Source organism: Sphaerodactylus townsendi, linkage group LG04, assembly GCF_021028975.2.
Source record: "Sphaerodactylus townsendi isolate TG3544 linkage group LG04, MPM_Stown_v2.3, whole genome shotgun sequence".
Classification (NCBI taxonomy): domain Eukaryota; kingdom Metazoa; phylum Chordata; class Lepidosauria; order Squamata; family Sphaerodactylidae; genus Sphaerodactylus; species Sphaerodactylus townsendi.
Genome location: NC_059428.1, coordinates 153,046,693 through 153,065,363, shown reverse-complemented (window position 1 = coordinate 153,065,363; position 18,671 = coordinate 153,046,693). Strand labels below are relative to the sequence as shown.

Below are 18,671 nucleotides of genomic sequence, written 5' to 3'. Positions count from 1 at the left end.
CCTTATGGGACAAAAAGTGTGTCAGTCTTTAAAGGGCCAGAAGCTCTGTCTTTTTATATGGGATTTTAAAAAGACAGGAAAATGGAATGAGTGATGGGTGGGTGCAAACTCTGGTTTGTGGTGGCTATGGCCAGTTTATTTCCCCATAGCGTGACCTGATCTGGGCCATGACAGGTATATTTACATCTACTTCACTGCGGGAATTTTTTAAGTCTGGCAGCAGCCTGCCATTGGCTGAGGCGGCTCGCGCGTCTGCGCACTTCTCCGCCGTTCCGAACCACCAACCGCCGCCTCATTCGAATCTGCATTTCGGGATGGCCCAATGCCGGAGGCGCGCGAGCCGCTCCGTTCCTCCGCCCCGCCCACTAGCCAATCGCGAGCTTGGCGGGGTTTGAAAATGTAGGCGCGGAGGTGCTGGGTGGGCGGGGTTTCGTGAGACGCTCGCGCGGCCGGAAGCTGGCGCTTTGCAGAGGGCGTGGTTTGAGGGCGGGCCTGGAAAGCCGTCAATGGAATTTGGCTTGAGAATCGGGGGGGCGGGGTTTAACGCCAGGCTCCTCCCACCTGCCGTATTGGCGCTTATTACGAAGTAGCTGCTTGGCAGTTCTTGCGCGGCGCTGAGCGTCCCGGTGCTTCGACTCGCTGGCTAACCGGCAGGCATGAAAGCGGGCGGTGAGTGCCCATTCCCGGGGCATCAAGCCCGGAGCCCGCTTTTTGGGAGGGTCTAAGGACAAGGGATGGTGCATTTTTAAACTCCCCCCAAATAATCTGAAGCCCACGTTATGCTCTCTATGTAATCCGAGCCCACGTTATGCTCTCTATGTAAGGTGTGACTTTAGGGTCGGGATCTTGCCCGGGGGTGCGTTGATCTGACGGGGCACAAAGTTAGTCCCAGAAGGTATTGCGGGAGGGGGGTGGTTTCCTTTAGCAGTGCAGTCTTATGCAAAGGACGCTTAGGATTTCGCTGCAAGTCGGTGGGCTTCGTCTTATAGGATCGCTGTCTTAAATAACGGGAGGGGCGATGCAAAGATGTGGCCGGGGCCTGGTGTGGGTTACCTGTGCCCAAGGGAAGCCAGGCCGACGTAAGGTTGCACACGCTTGTGCAAACTAACTGCAAGAGTCCCTCCTTGGAACAAACCGAGGGTTACTTTCGAGTAAACGTGTACAGGATCGCACTGCCCGCCTAAAGCTTATGAAACACCACCTGGGTTTTAAACGTTCTTAACCCGGCAGTTGCCTTTGCAGTAGACAAGTAAAGGCACCAACCAGGGCCATGGAGCCTTTCCTCGGGAGTAAGCCGGGTTGGCAGGCGATCAATGACTTTTTATTCATTGCTCCGTTGGAACTGGGAGGCTGACCCGGGTGTGGGGCTTTCTTGGGCCCAGAAAGGGAAGATCCTTACAGGGGTGGTGGAAGGTGGGCATGGATCTGTTTCCCCATTGCAGATCTTGGGACGCAACCCCGCCCCGGCCCCATTATCTTCTTTGAGTGGTCTTATCTCCTTGGACTGCAGACTTGCTCCAAGGAAACCGGGTCGCGACAGCCTCTTTAAATCCGGAGCATCGGTTAGACTTAAGGGCGCCTCTTTTTCTGCACTTTCAACCTTCACCCATCTCAAATGGGAGCAAAAAGGGGAAAGGGAGGGGTGGGGGCCAGGGAGTGAAAATGCCGATTTTGGCATTGAAACCTGAAGGCGAGGGCGCTCTTGCAATTTGGGCGGGTGGATTTAAAAAGTAAGCCGAGCCTATGGTGGGATAGGAGCGGCCTCCCAGAGGGTGGGGACTCGGTGGTGGCTTTTTGCTGGGACATCTTGGCAATGCCAGAGGGCTTCCCCTTTTGGGAATCTTTATTTTCATCTTTTATTGCAGAGAGGTGCAGTCCTGGAGGAAATGCCCTTTAGGATCTGCAAAAAAGCACGTAGCAGGTTTGGCCAGAATCTATTCAGTGGGGCATGCTGACCTTAGTTTCTAGCTGGACTGGCAGTTTTCAAAGGATTCCCACATTTGACAAGTATAGGATTGTGGGTTTTTTTGCCAGAGATTTCTGCCATTTTGTGTGGTTTTTTAAAAACGAATTTGTTGAGTTGACATATAACAATGCAGAAACTGACAATAGAAGATAAATGTATAACATTGTTACAGAACAATTAAAATAACTCCCTTGATTGGGAGTTTTGTAATATTTCTAACTATTCTGAGACCTTCTAATAGAGAAAAAAACATGGAACGAAGATAGAAGGACGAGTAAATTAAGTGCATCTTTTAAAGGGTTTTTAATAGAATTTTATTAATAGAATTTTATTCGATTAATTATTAACATTATTAATAGAATTTTAACATTTGAATATAACGCTCTATTGGACTATATTAAATTTTGTACAGAAAAATAGGATTTCTTTTAAGACAGCAGGCTCAAATTGAGTTGTTTTTTAAAAAAGGGGATTTGCTTCTGATACAGTAAGGAATCTAATTTTATACTGAATTCAGTGTAATATTTCCCATTTTTGCTTCCCTAAACGCAAACCAGGCTTTGAATGTTAACAGCCCAATTATGCCACCTCTGTGGGTGGGTGTGATTGCTTCTGAGGCTATAGCAATTTTAGGAAGTTCATGCCCATTGATTTCAATGGTTTCAGAATAGTATAACCTTTTAACAGAAGTTATTTTAGTGCAGTCCTAAGGGGAGTTACTATATAAGCCCATTCATTTCAACAGACTTTGATTGGAATAACTCGCCATGGGGCTGTAGAGTTTTATACTGCAGGGATAGCCCTTCCAAAGTTAAGTGCTCCATAAATCTGCTTAATTTTAAGTCTATATTGCTCCTGATCCTTTTCAATCCTAAATTCCATGTTGGAGAAAAAGCTGGAGATGCGTGTTGTGTACTGTTGCACATGATGGTTCATACATGTGAGCGGTGGTGGGATTCAAATAATTTAACAACTGGTTGTTTACAAGCACCATTTTAACAACTGGTTCTGCCGAAGTGGTGCGAACTGGCTGAATCCCACCACTGCATGTGAGCCTGCACTAGGAAGCCACAATCACCCCACATTTCCTATCATGAGTGTGTGTATGTGTATCACATACCTGTATAGCTTTCAAGCTTTTTTCTGCGTTTCTCATGTATGTATGCAGATAACATTTGATCTTCACCTTACCTGATGAGTAACATAATTTCTTATCTTAAGCAGTCTGTGAGTTAGTACCTGTTAGTGCCTTTTAAACTTGTCTCTATAGCTATGTTTGTTGTGGCCCCGAAAAGGGCTACAGTAGATAAAACTGAGAACCCCAGTAGATAAAACTTCCTCATATAATCACCTGGACATTATTTTTTTTAAGCTCACGGTGAGCAGGTTGCTATCTGTCAACTACAGTGGCAGTGCCACGGATATTTATTTGGAAGTGCATCTCACTGGAATTTCCTTCTGCGTTAAACATATCTTGGGATCCACTGCTAATTCATGTTCCATCTGCCTGTCCAATGCTCATCCTTGCTGGGAAACAAGAGGCAGAGTCTAGCCATTCTCAGAACCAAGTAATGTTGAGCTTTTTATGCTTTGTAACAGGGAGCGGCAGGAAGCACGGTACAGGAAGATTCCCTTTGCACATATGAATTGCTGCAGATAATACCCCTGCTTGCATGTTGCATGAATGGGAAGTGTCTTGGACCAGCAAAGAGCTGAATGGCTCAATGGTGTGGCTCGGTATTTGCCCCAACACATCCTGTTAAAATAAGATTGGTTTGACAGCTGATGGAGCGTTGGGGGCCACCATGAGGTCTAGTAACGTGGCCTGCATAATAGACAGGGTTGTGGTGATTGCTTGCATTTTGTTATGGCTGCTTCCACTTCTCGCACTTTCTGAAATCCCTCAACTTCTGTTTTAGTGACCCATTGCAGATGTTCCAGATGCTTCTCCGTCCCTTCAAAGCGAAGGATGAGAAAGAGGCCCAGAGTCCTGACGCTGCTGAGCCTTCCAGAAGATGTTCTCTTTCATGTCCTGAAGGGGCTACCTGCCGAAGACATCCTTTCCCTGCGTGCTGTAAGTCCCGGTTTTAATAATTCAGCCAGTGTGCTAAATTGGGTGCAGCAGAGTGGTTAGAATTTCAGGCAAGAATGGAGGAGATCTGGATTAAAATCCTTCATTACTTGGGGAATTTGATTCACTCAGCCTGATGGACCTTGTGGCAATGGTATAAGGATGTGGGGACGTATGAATTTGCCTTGAGGCCCTTGGAAGAAGAAGAATGTACAAACAAGATTCACAGTGGGTTGTCTTGCCCTTTCTCACATGTAGTCAGGTACTAATTTGGACTGGAGATTTTTTTGGGAACAAATGTAAACTTTGTTAAAAACGAAGCTGCAGGTCTCCTCTTCCACTGTGCTTTAATTGGTGGGGACATTGTGAGAGGGCCACATACCCAACTCTTTGTATTAACTGACCTTGAGTAGGTTTGTTGTAAAATCTATTGGGAACAGTAATAACAACCCTCTTCTCTTTCTCCCTCCCTGCCCCCCCCCCAGGTCCACTCTCATCTTAAGTACCTTGTAGATAACCACGCTAGTGTTTGGGCATGTGCGAGTTTTCAAGAAGTGTGGCCTTCGCCAAGCAATTTAAAAATGTTTGAAAGGTAAACTCTTAAAGACCCCAGAAATTCTAAGGCTGAGCCAACCCAGTACTACACATTTGGTTATATTATGGTGGGGAAGATTGGGAGCAATGATTTTCCCACGCTGTATGTGAAAGCGCCGTCCAGTTTGTTAGCTCTTTACACCAGGAGTGTTGTTCAACTGGATGAGAATTGTGAGATGTAGTTCAGTTCAGTCTCTGGGAATTGAAAAATATTGTATGTATTATTCAGCCTCTTCTTTTTAACACCCTCCATCTAATTCTACAGGGGTGCTGAGAAGGGCAACTTTGAAGCTGCTGTGAAACTGGGAATAGCCTACCTTTATAACGAAGGCTGTAAGTATTATTATTATTATTTATTTGATTTGATAGACCGCTCTACCCACAGAGGGCTCAGATCAGTGTACAGGTCAGACAAACAATAAATTACAAATACAAGGGAATAACAAATCAAATAACCCTATTAAAATCAACAAAATACAATGAAATAAGTAGCAACACTATGACCCAATTTAGTGGATGGTGTCCTAACCCTGGGAGGGGACCGGCAGATTATCAAAAATAAAAACACAGATGATACATAGGGCATAAAGGAGGGGAGGTCTCAGTGGCCATCTCCCCCAAAAGCCCGGTGGAACAGCTCAATTTTGCAGGCCCTGCAGAACTTACCAAGCTCCCGCAGGGCCCTAACAGCTGGAGAAAGAGTGTTCCACCAGGCAGGGGCCAGGGTCGAAAAGGCCCCATCCCAAGTGGAGGCCAGTATGAGTATGAGTTCAAGGCTGCTTGATGGAGGGGGCTGTGACATTTGCATCTCACTTTACTGCTCAGTTAGGGCCAGCAAGGTTAACCGTTCGAGGTGTTAAAATTCACTTCGAGAGTTGTGTGCCTGTGTGTGTCACTAACATTCTGAAAGAGTCGCTGGGGATTCTTCCTATGGAGCATATGTTGCATGGGTCAGACAATGGCCCCTTCTGCACATGCAGAATAATGCACTTTCCAACCACTTTCACTAATTGTTTAAAAGCGGATTTTGCTATTCCGCACAGTAAAATCCAGCTTCAAAGTGCATTGAAAATGGATTAAAACTACACTATTCTACATGTGCAGAAGGGACCAATGCTAATGCTGAGGTACAGCTGTGACCGAAGCGTTTGCCAATCAATCAATCAATATGCCTTTCATTAGCATAGTATAACAACAAATATATAAACATTTAAATAACTAATTAGATATAGATCAGCAGCAATAAGCAAATAAAAACGATAGCTATCGTTTTAAAATAATGGCCAGGAAGGAAGCAAGTGCACAAGTAACATCAAAAGAATGGTCCCGTAAAAGAAAATGTGCAGCATAAGTAGAGTTTTGTGTTTTCTTTGCCAATAATAGAGGGTGAATCAAACTTGATCATACATCGGCATTTAGGACACATTCAAGCAGAATATGAGTCAGGGAGTCAAGTGAGCCACATCGACAGAACCTTTGATGTTTCGGGATTTTTTGGTATCTGCCGGATGTCACAGTTGAAGGAAGGCTATTAAATCGGGCCAACATAAAGGCCCGTCGCTGTTCAACAGATAAGGTAGAAACGAAGTATCTAGCTGGGACTCCATACTTAGGAGAAATTCCCAGTGCTTGAGGTGAACAGGTTGGGATCATGATTGAGTAAAAAAAAAGTCTTGTGATCTCTCAACCTATCACTAATTTGAGTCAAAATGAATCTTCCGTTGCTATTGTGTAATGCAGTTATGTCAATTCCAATATCCCTAATTTTGTGGATAATCATTTGAGACCATTTTGAAATATGATTATCTGTAAGAAGATAGTATGTCATATCGTTTTGATTTGTCTTTCTCACTGTGCCTCTCCTGCCTTTTTCCGTTCTGCATTTTCCCGCTCTCCTGCATTTCCTTATTCTGCTTCTGTTCATGCCCGTGCAGCAGACCGTCAACCCACCTTGTTCCTTTTTCTTTCCCACCCAAACGCTCAGTGTTCTCTTGCTCGGCATGAGGGGGAGCAGGGTGCCCATTTTCCATGTCTTGGGTGCAGCTGTCTCTAAGGACATCACCGTTGGGCCGCCATGTGGTACAGCCTGGTTGGTGCACCACACTAGTGTCAGCATGCTGAAACAGCCCTGCTAGGATATGAATACGGGTCACGTCCTTGTTTCTTCTGCTGCCAATTCAGTGTCCGTCTCGGATGAGGGCCGTGCCGAAGTGAACGGGTTGAAAGCCTCGCGTTTCTTCAGCCTGATGGAGCGCCTGAACGTCTGCGCAGCCCCGTTTGTCTGGCTCTTCATTCGCCCTCCCTGGTCTCTGAGCGGGAGCTGTTGTAAAGCAGTCGTCTACGAAAGCCTCAAAGCAGAATGCCAGATGCAGCAAGTAAGTTGGTGGACCTGGGGGGGGGGGGGGGGGGTTTGACTGAAACTGCCTTTGTTTTTGATGTTTTCGGGGTACTTCTGAGCTTCCGATGCTGAGGGAAAGGAATGAGTCCGGCACTCTGGCCAAAATTGAGACCTCCTATGCCTACAGCACTCTTAAGAGCCTGCTGGATCAGACCAGAGTCCATCTAGTCCAGCACCAGGTGCCTTTGGGAGCTCACATGCAGGATGTGAAAGCAATGGCCTTCTGCTGCTGCTCCCGAGCACCTAGTCTACTAAGGCATTTGCAGTCTCAGATCAAGGAGGATCCAGGTTGGTAGCCATAGACCTGTGGTGGCGAACCTTTGGCACTCCAGATGTTATGGACTACTATCCCCATCAGCCCCTGCCAGCATGGCCAATTGACCATGCTGGCAGGGGCTGATGGGAATTGTAGTCCATAACATCTGGAGTGCCAAAAGTTCGCCACCACTGCCATAGACCGACTTCTCCTCCATCAATCTGTCCAAGCCCCTTTTAAAGCTATCCAGGTTAGCGGCCATCACCACTTCCTGTGGCAGCATATTCCAAACACCAATCATGCGTTGCGTGAAGAAATGTTTCCTTTTATTAGTCCTATTCTTGAATTCTGTAGGAGTGCAGAAAAGCTGTAAAATGTATCCTGGGCCAAACCTCCTGAGAATCCATTCTTGACTTATTTCTGTCTCCTTGTCCTTGGTCAGAATCTGCATTAAAATTGTGTGTGAGTCACCATTTTTATGGTGCCTGCAGTTGGACACTCTGCCCACTGACTGATTCAAAGTTAATTTGCCAACTCACTGAAGTGAAGGGATCTGTCTCTTGGCGGTTCATGAGAATGCCAAATATTTTTGCAAACATAAAAGCTGCCTTATTCATCTTGTCAAGGCTGGATTTATCTCCTCTGACCAACAGCAGATTTCCAGGGGCTCAGGCCTAGACCTAGCATTTGCTTGCTACCTGGCCATTTTAAAGTAGGGATATGGCAGGGATGGAACATGGGGGCTCTTTGAATGTTAAGCCGGTGCTGTTGCACTGAGCTTATGGCCTCTCTGTTTTATTTCTAGGCCATCTTTAATCTTGTCAAGCTTTGTAACAAATTGCTCTTCCTTTTGTAGGCTCAGAGAGGATCGATTCTGTATTGCCTGGCTAAGGTCCTACAACTCTTTGAGGTAAGCCTTTTGTGGCAGCTGTGCCGTTAGTCTCGCTGCATCTAAAAGTCTTAACGCTGCGCCGCCAGGTCTGGTGCATCAAATGCAACTTTAATGAACGGGGGGAGCTCGCGCGGCTGCTCCTGGAGGCTCTTGCAAATTGCAGTCGTCTGCTAGACCCCGTTTCAGATCAGTGGGGATGCTATCAATGGCTTGGGCTAGAACAGGAAGGAGGAAAAGTTGAGCGGAGGCAGGCAGTGGGGTGACACAGATCATCAGTGGGTTTGAGAATCAAAGGGCCCAAAGAGAAACATCTGTCGTAGCTGAAAGTCTGTGTTTTGGGAGGAAGGAAAGGCCCGCTTGCTCAGGCGCCTGCATTTATACATCAAGGTATATTGGAATCTGAAGGCTTCTGGAACCAAGAGCCTTTCTAACACATTCCATGCACCTACCATTCCATCTCGACCAGACAGGAGCACGCAATGATTGCCTGTAGCCTTCGACGCACAGATGTCAAACTCGCAGCCCTCCAGATGTTATGGACTACAGTTCTCATAATCCCCTGCCAGCATCATGCTGGCAGGGGATGATGGAAATGGTAGTCCATAACATCTGGAGGGCTGCGAGTTTGATACCTATGCTTTAGAGGCTTAATACAGCAATAGATGAAAGAGGGAAGGTTGCAAACTGGCAGCCCTATAAAAATAAAAAGCGCACCTGGGAGGTGCAGTTGCGTGGCTTCACTCCTGTTCGTGAACCGGCTGGCGTCAGTGGCCTCTGTTTTTTCTCTGTTTCATACAGGATGAAGAAAGGAAGAAAGAAGCCCTTGAAATGTTTGAGATATCCTCAAAGCAAGGATGTTTGCACAGTGCCTACCTCCTCTGGGAAAATAACAGAAAAGCTGCTGTGAGTGTCCGTGATCAGCGGTGATGGTGGCGGACAGAAGAGGGAAGAAATCCAGCTAGGCCAGCTAGACGTAAAGCCGGCAGTGAGAGAGGCTTGCTGAGGGTCTAAGAAGGGGGTGGGGGGAGCAGGCAATAATATATTCGTCACCTGGGTGGAACAGAGATGACTGACACTTGAGCATCTTCAGAACTGATGACATGTGGGTGCAGCGAATAGAAAGCATGTCTCTGGAGCATCACCTCCAATTTTTGTGCTCGAGCTTGCTAGCTTACAAAAGAGACGAGGGGAACTGTCCATTTTGTGAGTATAAAGTCATGCATTGTCTCCCTCGGGTGGATCATGAAGCCTCTTATAATAGGACTGTATCCCTTCTTTGCAGATGTCAGACCCTGGTAGATACCTCCAGAGCCTCAGGAAACTCAGGGACTATGCGGCTAAGGGGTCCTGGGAGGCCCAGGTAAGATTGTTGCTGCAGTTTAGTTGGATTCATTTTGCTGTGATCGTGCACATGGAGCTCAATACAAACAAGTTCTGCCCCATTCACTTCCCTCCACTCCATATGTCTGCCCAGAGGCGTACCACCCAGGGGGACATATGGGGTCAAATGTCCCCGGGCTGCAGCCATTTAGTTATGGGGCGGGGGGGGGGAGAAAATCGCCCCCACAACCCTCCTCCTTCCCCCTGGGTCCATACACTGACTTCAAGACTTGATGCAAAAAAATGTTGTTTGGGGAGGGCAGCCACCCATACGGGGGGGTGGGGGAGAGCACTCAGATTTTGAACCAGGCTGATTTTACCTAGATACACCCCTGTGGCCCCACCATTTGCTTCAAAGTCAAAGCAAGGCCCAAAAGTCTGCTTTTTCACGCACAGTCCCTGAAAAATGAAAGAGGAGCTTCACTTCCAGAGTACAGAGCCTCTGCCTTTTCGTCAACTCCTCAAGGCTCCATTTCCTGCCAGTGCATTCTAACCTGGAGAACCGTGTTTGATTCCACGCTCTGCCGCTTGAGCTGCAGAGGCTTATCTGGGGAACCAAACTGCCTTATGCACTCCAACACATGCCAACTGGGTGACCTTGGGCGAGTCATGGTTCTTCTGAGCTCTCTCAGCCCCACCCACCTCACAGGGTGTTTGTTGTGAGGGGGGAAGGGAAAGGAGATTGTAAGCCCCTTTGAGTCTCCTACAGCAGAGAAGGGGCGGGGGGTATAAATACAAACTCTTCTTCTTTGAGGAATCAACCATGGTCTTTTAAGAAAAATGTTTCCAAGCCAAAATATTGAAGATTGTAACGTGACATAACCACACGCTGTTACTTACATTTATACTGTCCCTGGGGTCAGTTCCAGACATTTTCAGTATTCATTTTCTCGCCTTCTAAAGCAGCAGATACAGTGTCCATTTCTACTGTCTTGCTTCCTCCTCTGTTTAGATAGCGCTCGCCAAAGCCTGCGGAAATGGAAACCAGCCAGGGCTGGAAGCCAAAGCCTCCAATGAGCTGGTGTCGCAGCTCTTCCAGGCCTCTCTCCCTCTCAGCAAGCAGAGCATCTTCAGTGTTCAGAAAGGAATGAATGAGACCATGAGGTAGGCACCTTGCCCCTCCCCCCCCATGTATCATGAGGGAAGGAATACTGGGGCCAAGTGTCTCTTGCAATCCTCAGCTGTGGTGCGCTCCTTCCTTTCTCTCTTTAGATACATTCTGATCGATTGGCTGGTGGAAGTGGCCACTATGAAGGATTTCTCCAGCCTCTGTCTCCACATGACAGTGGGTTGCGTGGACCGGTACTTGAAATTGAGGCCTGTGCCCCGGGCTCGTCTTCAGCTCTTGGGAATCGCATGCATGGTTATTTGTACACGGTAAGAGGCTGAACTATTGACTTGGGACTTGTCCATGATAGTGTAGTGGTTAAGAGTAGGTGCACTCTGATCTGGAGAACAGGGTTTGATTCCCTGCTCTGCCACTTGAGGCTTATCTGGGGAATTCAGATTAGCTTGGGCACTCCAACACATGCCAGCTGGGTGACCTTGGGCTAGACACAGCTCAGCGGCACAGTCCAAACCCAAGGTAAGCGCCCCATCCCACAGGACAAGAAACTGTAATGCGCCTTATCTGACACAACTCAGTAAGATGGGGCGCTTACCTTGGTTTTGGACTGTGCCGCTGAACAGTCATTTCTTCACAGCTTTATCAGCAAAGATATTTTGACAATACGGGAAGCGGTTTGGTTGACAGACAACACATATAAATATGAAGATCTTGTCCGAATGATGGGAGAAATCATCTCCGCTTTGGAAGGCAAGATACGGGTAAGGTTTCCGTAACACTGCTGAGAGATTCTCTCCAGTCTAGCTACCCTGTTTCCCCGAGTATAAGACATCCCCTGAAAATAAGACGTAGTGGAGGTTTTGCTGAAGTGCGAAATATAAGGCATCCCCCAAAAGTAAGATGTAGCGAAGTTTTTGTTTGGAAGCATGCCCGATGAACAGAACACAGAAAAATAAGACATCCCCTGAAAATAAGACATAGCACATCTTTGGGAGCAAAAATTAATATAAATTAATATATTATAACTGTCTTATTTTCGGGGAAACACGGTAGCTGTTGCCAGAGTGCTGAAAATAGGACCGGATCTATCAAAGGCGATTTTTGGGTTTTCTCGCACCCTCAGCCTTTGAAATGGATCTTGTATCACATGGCTGCTAAATGCCACTTATGGGATCTGCCTTCACTTTCTGCTCCCTGCAAATGTGGGGATGAGTTTGCAGATCATAACGTTTACATTCGTCTCCTGTGTGGAACAGCAGGCCTGTTTTACATAAGGTTCCCAAAAGATCCTGTCTCAAGTTCTTTCCAAGTTCTGACTTGTCCCAAGTTCTGACCAGACTTGCTTAGCTGCAGCAACATTGTCATAATATGCATTCTGCAGCTACTGACCTGGTTGGAATCCTGGAGGGTGAAGAGCTGCCTGAAAAGGTCTTTTTCAGCACCCTCACTTCGGTATTGCATGATTTGCACGTGTGTGTATAATTCCTCTTCCTTGCATGTTGTTTGGGGTATGAATTTAAATTTTCTCTCCTCTTTGTCAGCTCTTTAGTAGTATTCTGTTTTCCCAGTGACTTTAAGGGTTTTCGTGTCAATTTCTCCCCACCTGCTAACTTCAGTTTCACTTTCGGGTGCAACGGAGGTCAGAATGACCCCAAAGCCGTTTGAGTATACTCAGCAGTTTGCTAACTTAGGCCCCTTCTGCACATGCAGAATAATGCACTTTCAATCCACTTTCAATTCACTTTGCAGCTGTGCGGAATAGCCAAATCCATTTGCAAACCATTGTGGAAGTGGATTGAAAGTGCATTATTCTGCATGTGCGGAAGGGGCCATATTTTAAAACAGGGGCCTGAGGCATCACTGCCGTTATCAGAGCTTTGGGATATGTGCAGTGCAAAGTGTAAGAGACTGAAAGCGTGTTTTTCTCCCAGATAAATTTGATTCCTCTCATCTTACTTTATCACTTTTTTTGTACTCCCCGAGTTTGTTTCCCCGCTCCTCCACATGAAGCCTTCCAGGTGATCTTGGGCTGGTCACAGTTCTCGCCTAACTTTCTCAGCCCTACCTATCTCACAAGGTACCTGTTGTGGGGTGGGGGCGGGGAGGCAATTGTAAGTTGCTCTGAGACTTCTTAAAGGTAGAGAAAAATGAAGTAAGGAAACCCAACTATTCTTCTTAAAGATTCCCACTATTGTGGACTACAAAGAAGTGCTACTGAACATCATCCCAGTGGAGAGAAGAACGGCGCACCTGTGCGGCTTCATTTGTGAACTCTCATTCCTCAACACCAGCCTCTGCCAGTACTCGCCTGCCCGCTTATCTGCCGCAGCACTGTTGCTAGCTAAAGTACTCCACCGGCAAGGTGACGCTTCATTACTTCCTCTGAACCTGTCATCCCCTCTCAACTGGGGCAGCTCTTTCTGCTCCAGACTGCGTGCATTCGTCCCCTAGGAGCCACGCAGAATGTGCTTGGGCAGGGACAGAGGAGACTTAACAGGGAAATAAGCCCACATAAGTATTGTAAATGTTTTGTTTGTTTCCGTGCTTCAGCTCACCCATGGACAAGGCAGTTATCAGAATGCACAGGATTTTCCCTTGAAGAGCTGAAAATCTGTATGCTGAGTCTCCACAAGAAGTGGTAAAATCTAATATCCTTGGAGTGGCGGGAAGGGGACAGGGAAATGGCAATTAATGATCTATCTTTCCAGCTGACAGAGTAGCTCAGTGGGACTGCTTCCCTGGGACACTCTGAACAAAGGTTGCGGGGGTGGTTTGGAAACGGTGACTTGCACAAAATATTGCAGAGTAGTGGTTTCAGCTCTACTGTCTTTCAAGAGTTGGAAATATGATCAAAAATCTTGGAAGTCTTTGTGTCCCAGTGGCGCAGGAGCAGCAGTGGCGTAGGAGGTTAAGAGCTCGTGTATCTAATCTGGAGGAACCGGGTTTGATTCCCAGCTCTGCCACTTGAGCTGTGGAGGCTTATCTGGGGAATTCAGATTAGCCTGTGCACTCCCACACATGCCAGCTGGGTGACCTTGGGCTAGTCACAGCTTCTCGGAGCTCTCTCAGCCCCACCTACCTCACAGGGTGTTTGTTGTGAGGGAGGAAGGGCAAGGAGATTTTAAGCCCCTTTGAGTCTCCTGTAGGAGAGAAAGCGGGGATATAAATCCAAACTCTTCTTCTTCTTCTTCAAACTCTTCCTCTTGCGCTCCCCCCTCCCCGCTAAATTAGCGATTGCCTATGGATGTCTCCAATAAATCTGAAATTTGAAGCCAGGACTGGGAATTCAGAGGGCGGTGGCACGCAAATAAATAGTGGCCTCGTCTAATTCTTGGCGTGTGCGAGAACCTCAACCAGTGAATCTCTGAAGGGTTTGTGTTTCTCTCCCCCTAAAGCTTTCACGATGATGTTCCGAAGGATTACAGGCAGGTGCCTCTGACCGCTGTGAAGCAACGGTTTGAAGATCAGCGCTACGGAGAGATCGGCAGAGAAGAGGTACGTTGAACACCTTGCCTCACTGTCTGTGTTCTCTTCTGTAGGGAATGAGCAATGAAGGTGGGTGGTGGGGCTTTCCTAGGATCTCAGAGTGCTTTGGATGTCCAAGCTGCTGTTTTAAATTATTGATCAATGGATGGAAGTTTTAACTAAATGCTGTAGAGGTGGTTTAGGTGAACTGCTTGTTAACTTGATGCTAACTCACAGGCTTATTGGGAAAGGGCGAGAAGCAGGGCATTTTGGGTGCAGAGGGTGGTGGTAGTTGTGATACTTTCACCAGGTACGTCTCATTGTAGGTGATGAGTTACAGCCAGCTCTGTTCGCTGCTAGGAGTGAAGCAGGAAGACCCGGAGCCCAATTCTTGGCACTCGAGCACAGTGGAAACCTTCCTTGCTTCTCCGTCAGGGAAGAGAACTAAAAGGTATGTGAATTCTTCCCCTCAGGACTATTGCTTACCTGCTTGGCGGATTGGTAATTTTGGGGTGTGTAAATTAAAATGCTTATTCAAACATAAATGTTAAGACATGTTGAATTCTAATAGATAGTCAGCCTCAGCACGGATTCTTGTTTTCAGTCTTTGGCGGCACATCAGTCTGGCATGGGCCAGTGGGGTTCAGCGACTCTCTTGTCAACGTTTTCAGACACTTTTCCATATTCTTGCCTTTTTATTGGGCTGCCCAGTGCAGATGAGAAAAGCACAGCCAAAACGGTTCTGAAGTTGTCTTAGGGCTCAGGCCTAGCTGGTAACAAGCCGCCTAAGAAAATAGCTGTGTACCGATTGAATTGTGTATTTATAATGTGAAGGAAAGATTGATCTGTCCTTGTCGTTATCGGTGCATGCTGTCATTCTCATGGATGGCTTGCCTTGGGCCTTTGGTTGATTCTCCTGCTTTCTTTCTGGGTCTTTTTTTTTCTGCTCCTTCTCTGGATCATTGCTGTTCTAGGTTGCTTTTCTTTCTCTGCTTTTCTTTCTCTGGGGGTTAAATTTTTGCCTTAATACTGACAGGGTGTACACTCGAGTTTCCCAAAAAATAAGACAGGGTCTTATATTAATTTTTGCTCCAAAAGATGCGTTTGGGCTTATTTTCAGGGGATGTCTTATTTTTTTCTCATGATTTTGCACTAGTAACTAGGGCTTATTTTTGGAGTAGGGCTGATATTTCAAGCATCCTCCCAAAATCCTGAAAAAATCATGCTAGGGCTTATTTTTGGGGTAGACCTTATTTTTGGGGAAACAGGGTAGCATCTTATATTGGAAAAATGTTTTGGGAACTCGTTTGGAATGAAAATGTAAGTTAGAAATAGTTCAGCTTCTGTGACACGCCTCTGAAGACGCCAGCTACAGGTGCAGGCGAAATGTTAGGAACAAGATCTACCAGACCATGGCCACAGAGAAACCCCGGAAAACCCACCACAACCAGTTCAGCTTCTGTTTCTAACTCCATTTGGCGAATGTGTATTAACAACTATATTATTGGCACAGGAGAAGGGAAGACAGCATCCAGGAGGACCGGGGCAGCTTTGTAACAACGCCCACTGCTGAGCTGTCCAACCAGGAGGAGAGTCTTTTGGACAACTTCCTAGACTGGAGCTTGGACGCTTGCTCGGGTTACGAGGGAGATCAGGAAAGCGAAGGAGAGAAGGAAGGGGACGGTAAGATTTTGACAGTTTCCTTTGGGTTTTTTTGTGTCGGAATTCCCACCACGGGAAAGGAAAGCGGAGGTACGTTTATGCCATGCAATTAAGTGGTAAGCAATAATTCTCAGGAATATGTTAACAGAATTATTTTGCCTGTCATGCCAATTCTCAATATGCAGGCAAGCTTTTTTGATTTTGGAAGGAGAATTCCAAATGTGTTTGTTTTTTTTTACAGATATGGGGGTAGGGGCTGAGGAAGTAGCTAATACCTAATGTCAGAGATATATGCAACCTGCCAAACCCCAGAATGAGTCCTCCCCGCTTGGTTGTATAAATTGTGTAGCAAAAGACAGGTTTTTAAGTGTCAAATTGTTTTACTGTCTGAGTATCATATGCTAACAGTGTGTTATAAGGAGGAGAAATAAACCAGCTGGAACTGGAAAGTGAAACAACCAGATATTAGACTCATTTAGTCTAATCTGTTTGAGTGAGCTCCCCAAGGCATCTGGTGGGCCACTGCGAGTAGCAGAGTGCTGGACTAGATGGACTCTGGTCTGATCCAGCAGGCTCTTTCTTATGTTCTTAATTTGGAAAGATTTGTGCAGCTACCCTAATTGTGTATTTCACTCCCCCTCCGCCCTGTGCAGTTACATCACCCAGTGGCGTCCTGGACGTAGCTGTAGTCTATGTGGATCCCAAAGACCATTGCTGCGAAGACTCCAGTGACGAAGAGTCCCTTTCTGAGGGTGGGTCTGCACACGATCTGAGTAAAAGTGACCCACCAGGTGGGATGAAGAAGTGGCTTGTGTGCCACACCCTCCGAGAATCCACTCTGGAAGCCAGCTCTGGTTATTCCTCTGTCAATAGCGCCAGCTCTCCTCCTACTGCGAATGGCAACTTCGCCGCAGCTCCTAAAACTACCTCAGTGAATCCTGTGAAGAACCAAGGCCTACCTCTGCCTCAGGATGCAAAATCACGTTTACCTTCCGATTGCGCTAGGCCTGACAGGAAGAGCAACCGGAGGCGGGTGAAGAGGAAAAACGTGGCTGAGTACAGTGAAGCAGAAAGGATGAATTTGGGCTTCATAAGCCTTTGATACGCTACTACTCTTTCCTCGGTCAGTCTGGAAAAATGAGACATTCTCATTAAGCCTCTGGTTGGGTGCCATAAAATGGTTGCCAGGCTGCCTTCAGCACGGTGGGTTGTAAGCTGTGCAGCACTGTTTGCCACTGATGTTTACTTCAGAACTTCCCTGAGTTTCTGTCCTCCCTTCAGTTGCTTCTGGCAGTGGTATGTTAGCAACCATGTCAGCAGACCTTGCTATATCGAAGTCCCTAGAGACAAGCGGGGGAGAATCCTGCCTCCGATTCTTCCCACTCTATGCAAATAACATCTTCCTGACTTGTGCCAAATGAGTGTTCCACTCAAAATCCCTTTTGTCCCTGCAAGATTTGGTGCAAAATTTGGCCTCTGTCACAAAAACCACACTTGCAGCTTGTTAACTTGTATTACTGGGATATGCTCACTGGTTTAACGTCTAGCCTCGCTACTGGCTGCGATCCTTCAAATTAGCATCTTCCAGAGTGCTGTGCTAAAAATACTGTTTTACAGGTGAATGTCTCTTAAATTGAGGTCTGGTGCTAAACTGCTACAAGGATTCATGCCAATGAATTATGTCCTAATGGTTTACTGGAAACCCTTCTACATCTGTGTTTAACTCTCTCTTTTTTCCCTTTCTAGCCCTCTTTGATGTTGCTCTGGTCTCTTAACCTTTGTTCAGATTTTATATGCTCCTGCCTAAAAAAATTCAGATTCTTGGTGTCTGACTTTCTCCAATGTAAAGCTGGGCTTCAGCAATGGTACCGTAGAGCATGGGGTGGGGGAAAGCAGCTAATGATTTGAACTCAACCTGAATTATATTTGTGAGCATAGCAGGAGGTTTGAAGCACAAATCAGTTTGGGGCCATTTTTAACTACACTTGGTGTGCCATTGCTGTTAGAAATTATGGAATGAATTGTCCTTTGCAAAAGGGTTGATTACACTAAGACGACACTTGGAATTCCATGCCTTTAGACATTCAAGCTTGGATTTTCTTCCACTGGAGTAACTGCTTCAGTACATGAGGAAAAACCTGGACTGGACACTGCCCCACAGCCTTCTTTCTGTGTTCTAAAGCTGTAAGAAAACTCTTGAGCAGCAGCCTATGTTCCGTCTTTAGGGGTACAGAATAAGGCTGTTGTGTCGTCAATAAATGATTCTTCTCTAGAGCGTTTGCCAAGATACATACACTTGAGTGATGTTACAACTGTAAGAATCTGAGAAACACTGGATCATCTCAGTTCTTTTTTATATATATAAAGGAGGTAATGTCAGTGACAATTTATGTTGGCTCGTGACCACATTTTTATAAAAAAAATAAACCATGTTTTTATACAACTCTGGACTCCTCTTTTTGGGCGGTGGAGGAAAGGTTTGGTTAAATCCTGCTTCAAGGTGTGTGCCATGTCTTGTATTTTTAACTGACACTTGAAAACTTTGGATGTGGCTTTCATGTTGCCACCTTGGGAGGGGGAAGCTCTGAGCTGAATCGATTCGATCCCTAGCATTTCGAGTTAAAAGGTTGTGGGTGCTGTGGAAGGCTTGGGACCCTGAAATGCCGCTGCTTGTTAGAGTAAATAATACCAACTTTGATAAAATGATCTGATTTGGCGTGAAGCAGCTTAATGTGTTTACTTGTGGGGAGGGTGGCCATCAAGTGCTAGGCACTTTATGGCAACCCCATTTGGTTTTCAAGACACAAGATGTTTAAGAACATAAGAACTAGCCTGCTGGATCAGACCAGAGTCCATCTAGTCCAGCATTCTGCTACTCGCAGTGGCCCACCAAGTGCCTTTGGGAGCTCACCTGCAGGATG

At 46.4% G+C, this 18,671-nt stretch overlaps 1 protein-coding gene across 1 annotated transcript; it reads left to right on the top strand.

Annotated features, from left to right (window-relative positions):
- The first annotated feature begins 556 nt into the window (after positions 1 to 556).
- Positions 557 to 18,193, top strand: CCNF (cyclin F). Its single transcript, XM_048495040.1, has 17 exons — positions 557 to 669; positions 3,886 to 4,040; positions 4,523 to 4,629; positions 4,897 to 4,964; positions 6,813 to 7,006; positions 8,142 to 8,195; positions 8,976 to 9,080; positions 9,460 to 9,537; positions 10,510 to 10,661; positions 10,770 to 10,934; positions 11,261 to 11,384; positions 12,805 to 12,985; positions 13,174 to 13,261; positions 14,019 to 14,118; positions 14,415 to 14,539; positions 15,602 to 15,771; positions 16,404 to 18,193. The coding sequence occupies exons 1-17, from the start codon at positions 657 to 659 to the stop codon at positions 16,850 to 16,852; spliced, it is 2,328 nt and encodes a 775-aa protein (XP_048350997.1). The 5' UTR covers positions 557 to 656; the 3' UTR covers positions 16,853 to 18,193.
- Positions 18,194 to 18,671: the final 478 nt, after the last annotated feature.

What these genes read in the sequence shown, in the direction of transcription:
- CCNF (XM_048495040.1), top strand. An exon ending in GGAATGAATGAGACCATGAG is followed by an intron (nt 10,662 to 10,769) that starts GTAGGCACCTTG and finishes TTCTCTCTTTAG; the next exon opens with ATACATTCTGATCGATTGGC. An exon ending in TGCATGGTTATTTGTACACG is followed by an intron (nt 10,935 to 11,260) that starts GTAAGAGGCTGA and finishes ATTTCTTCACAG; the next exon opens with CTTTATCAGCAAAGATATTT.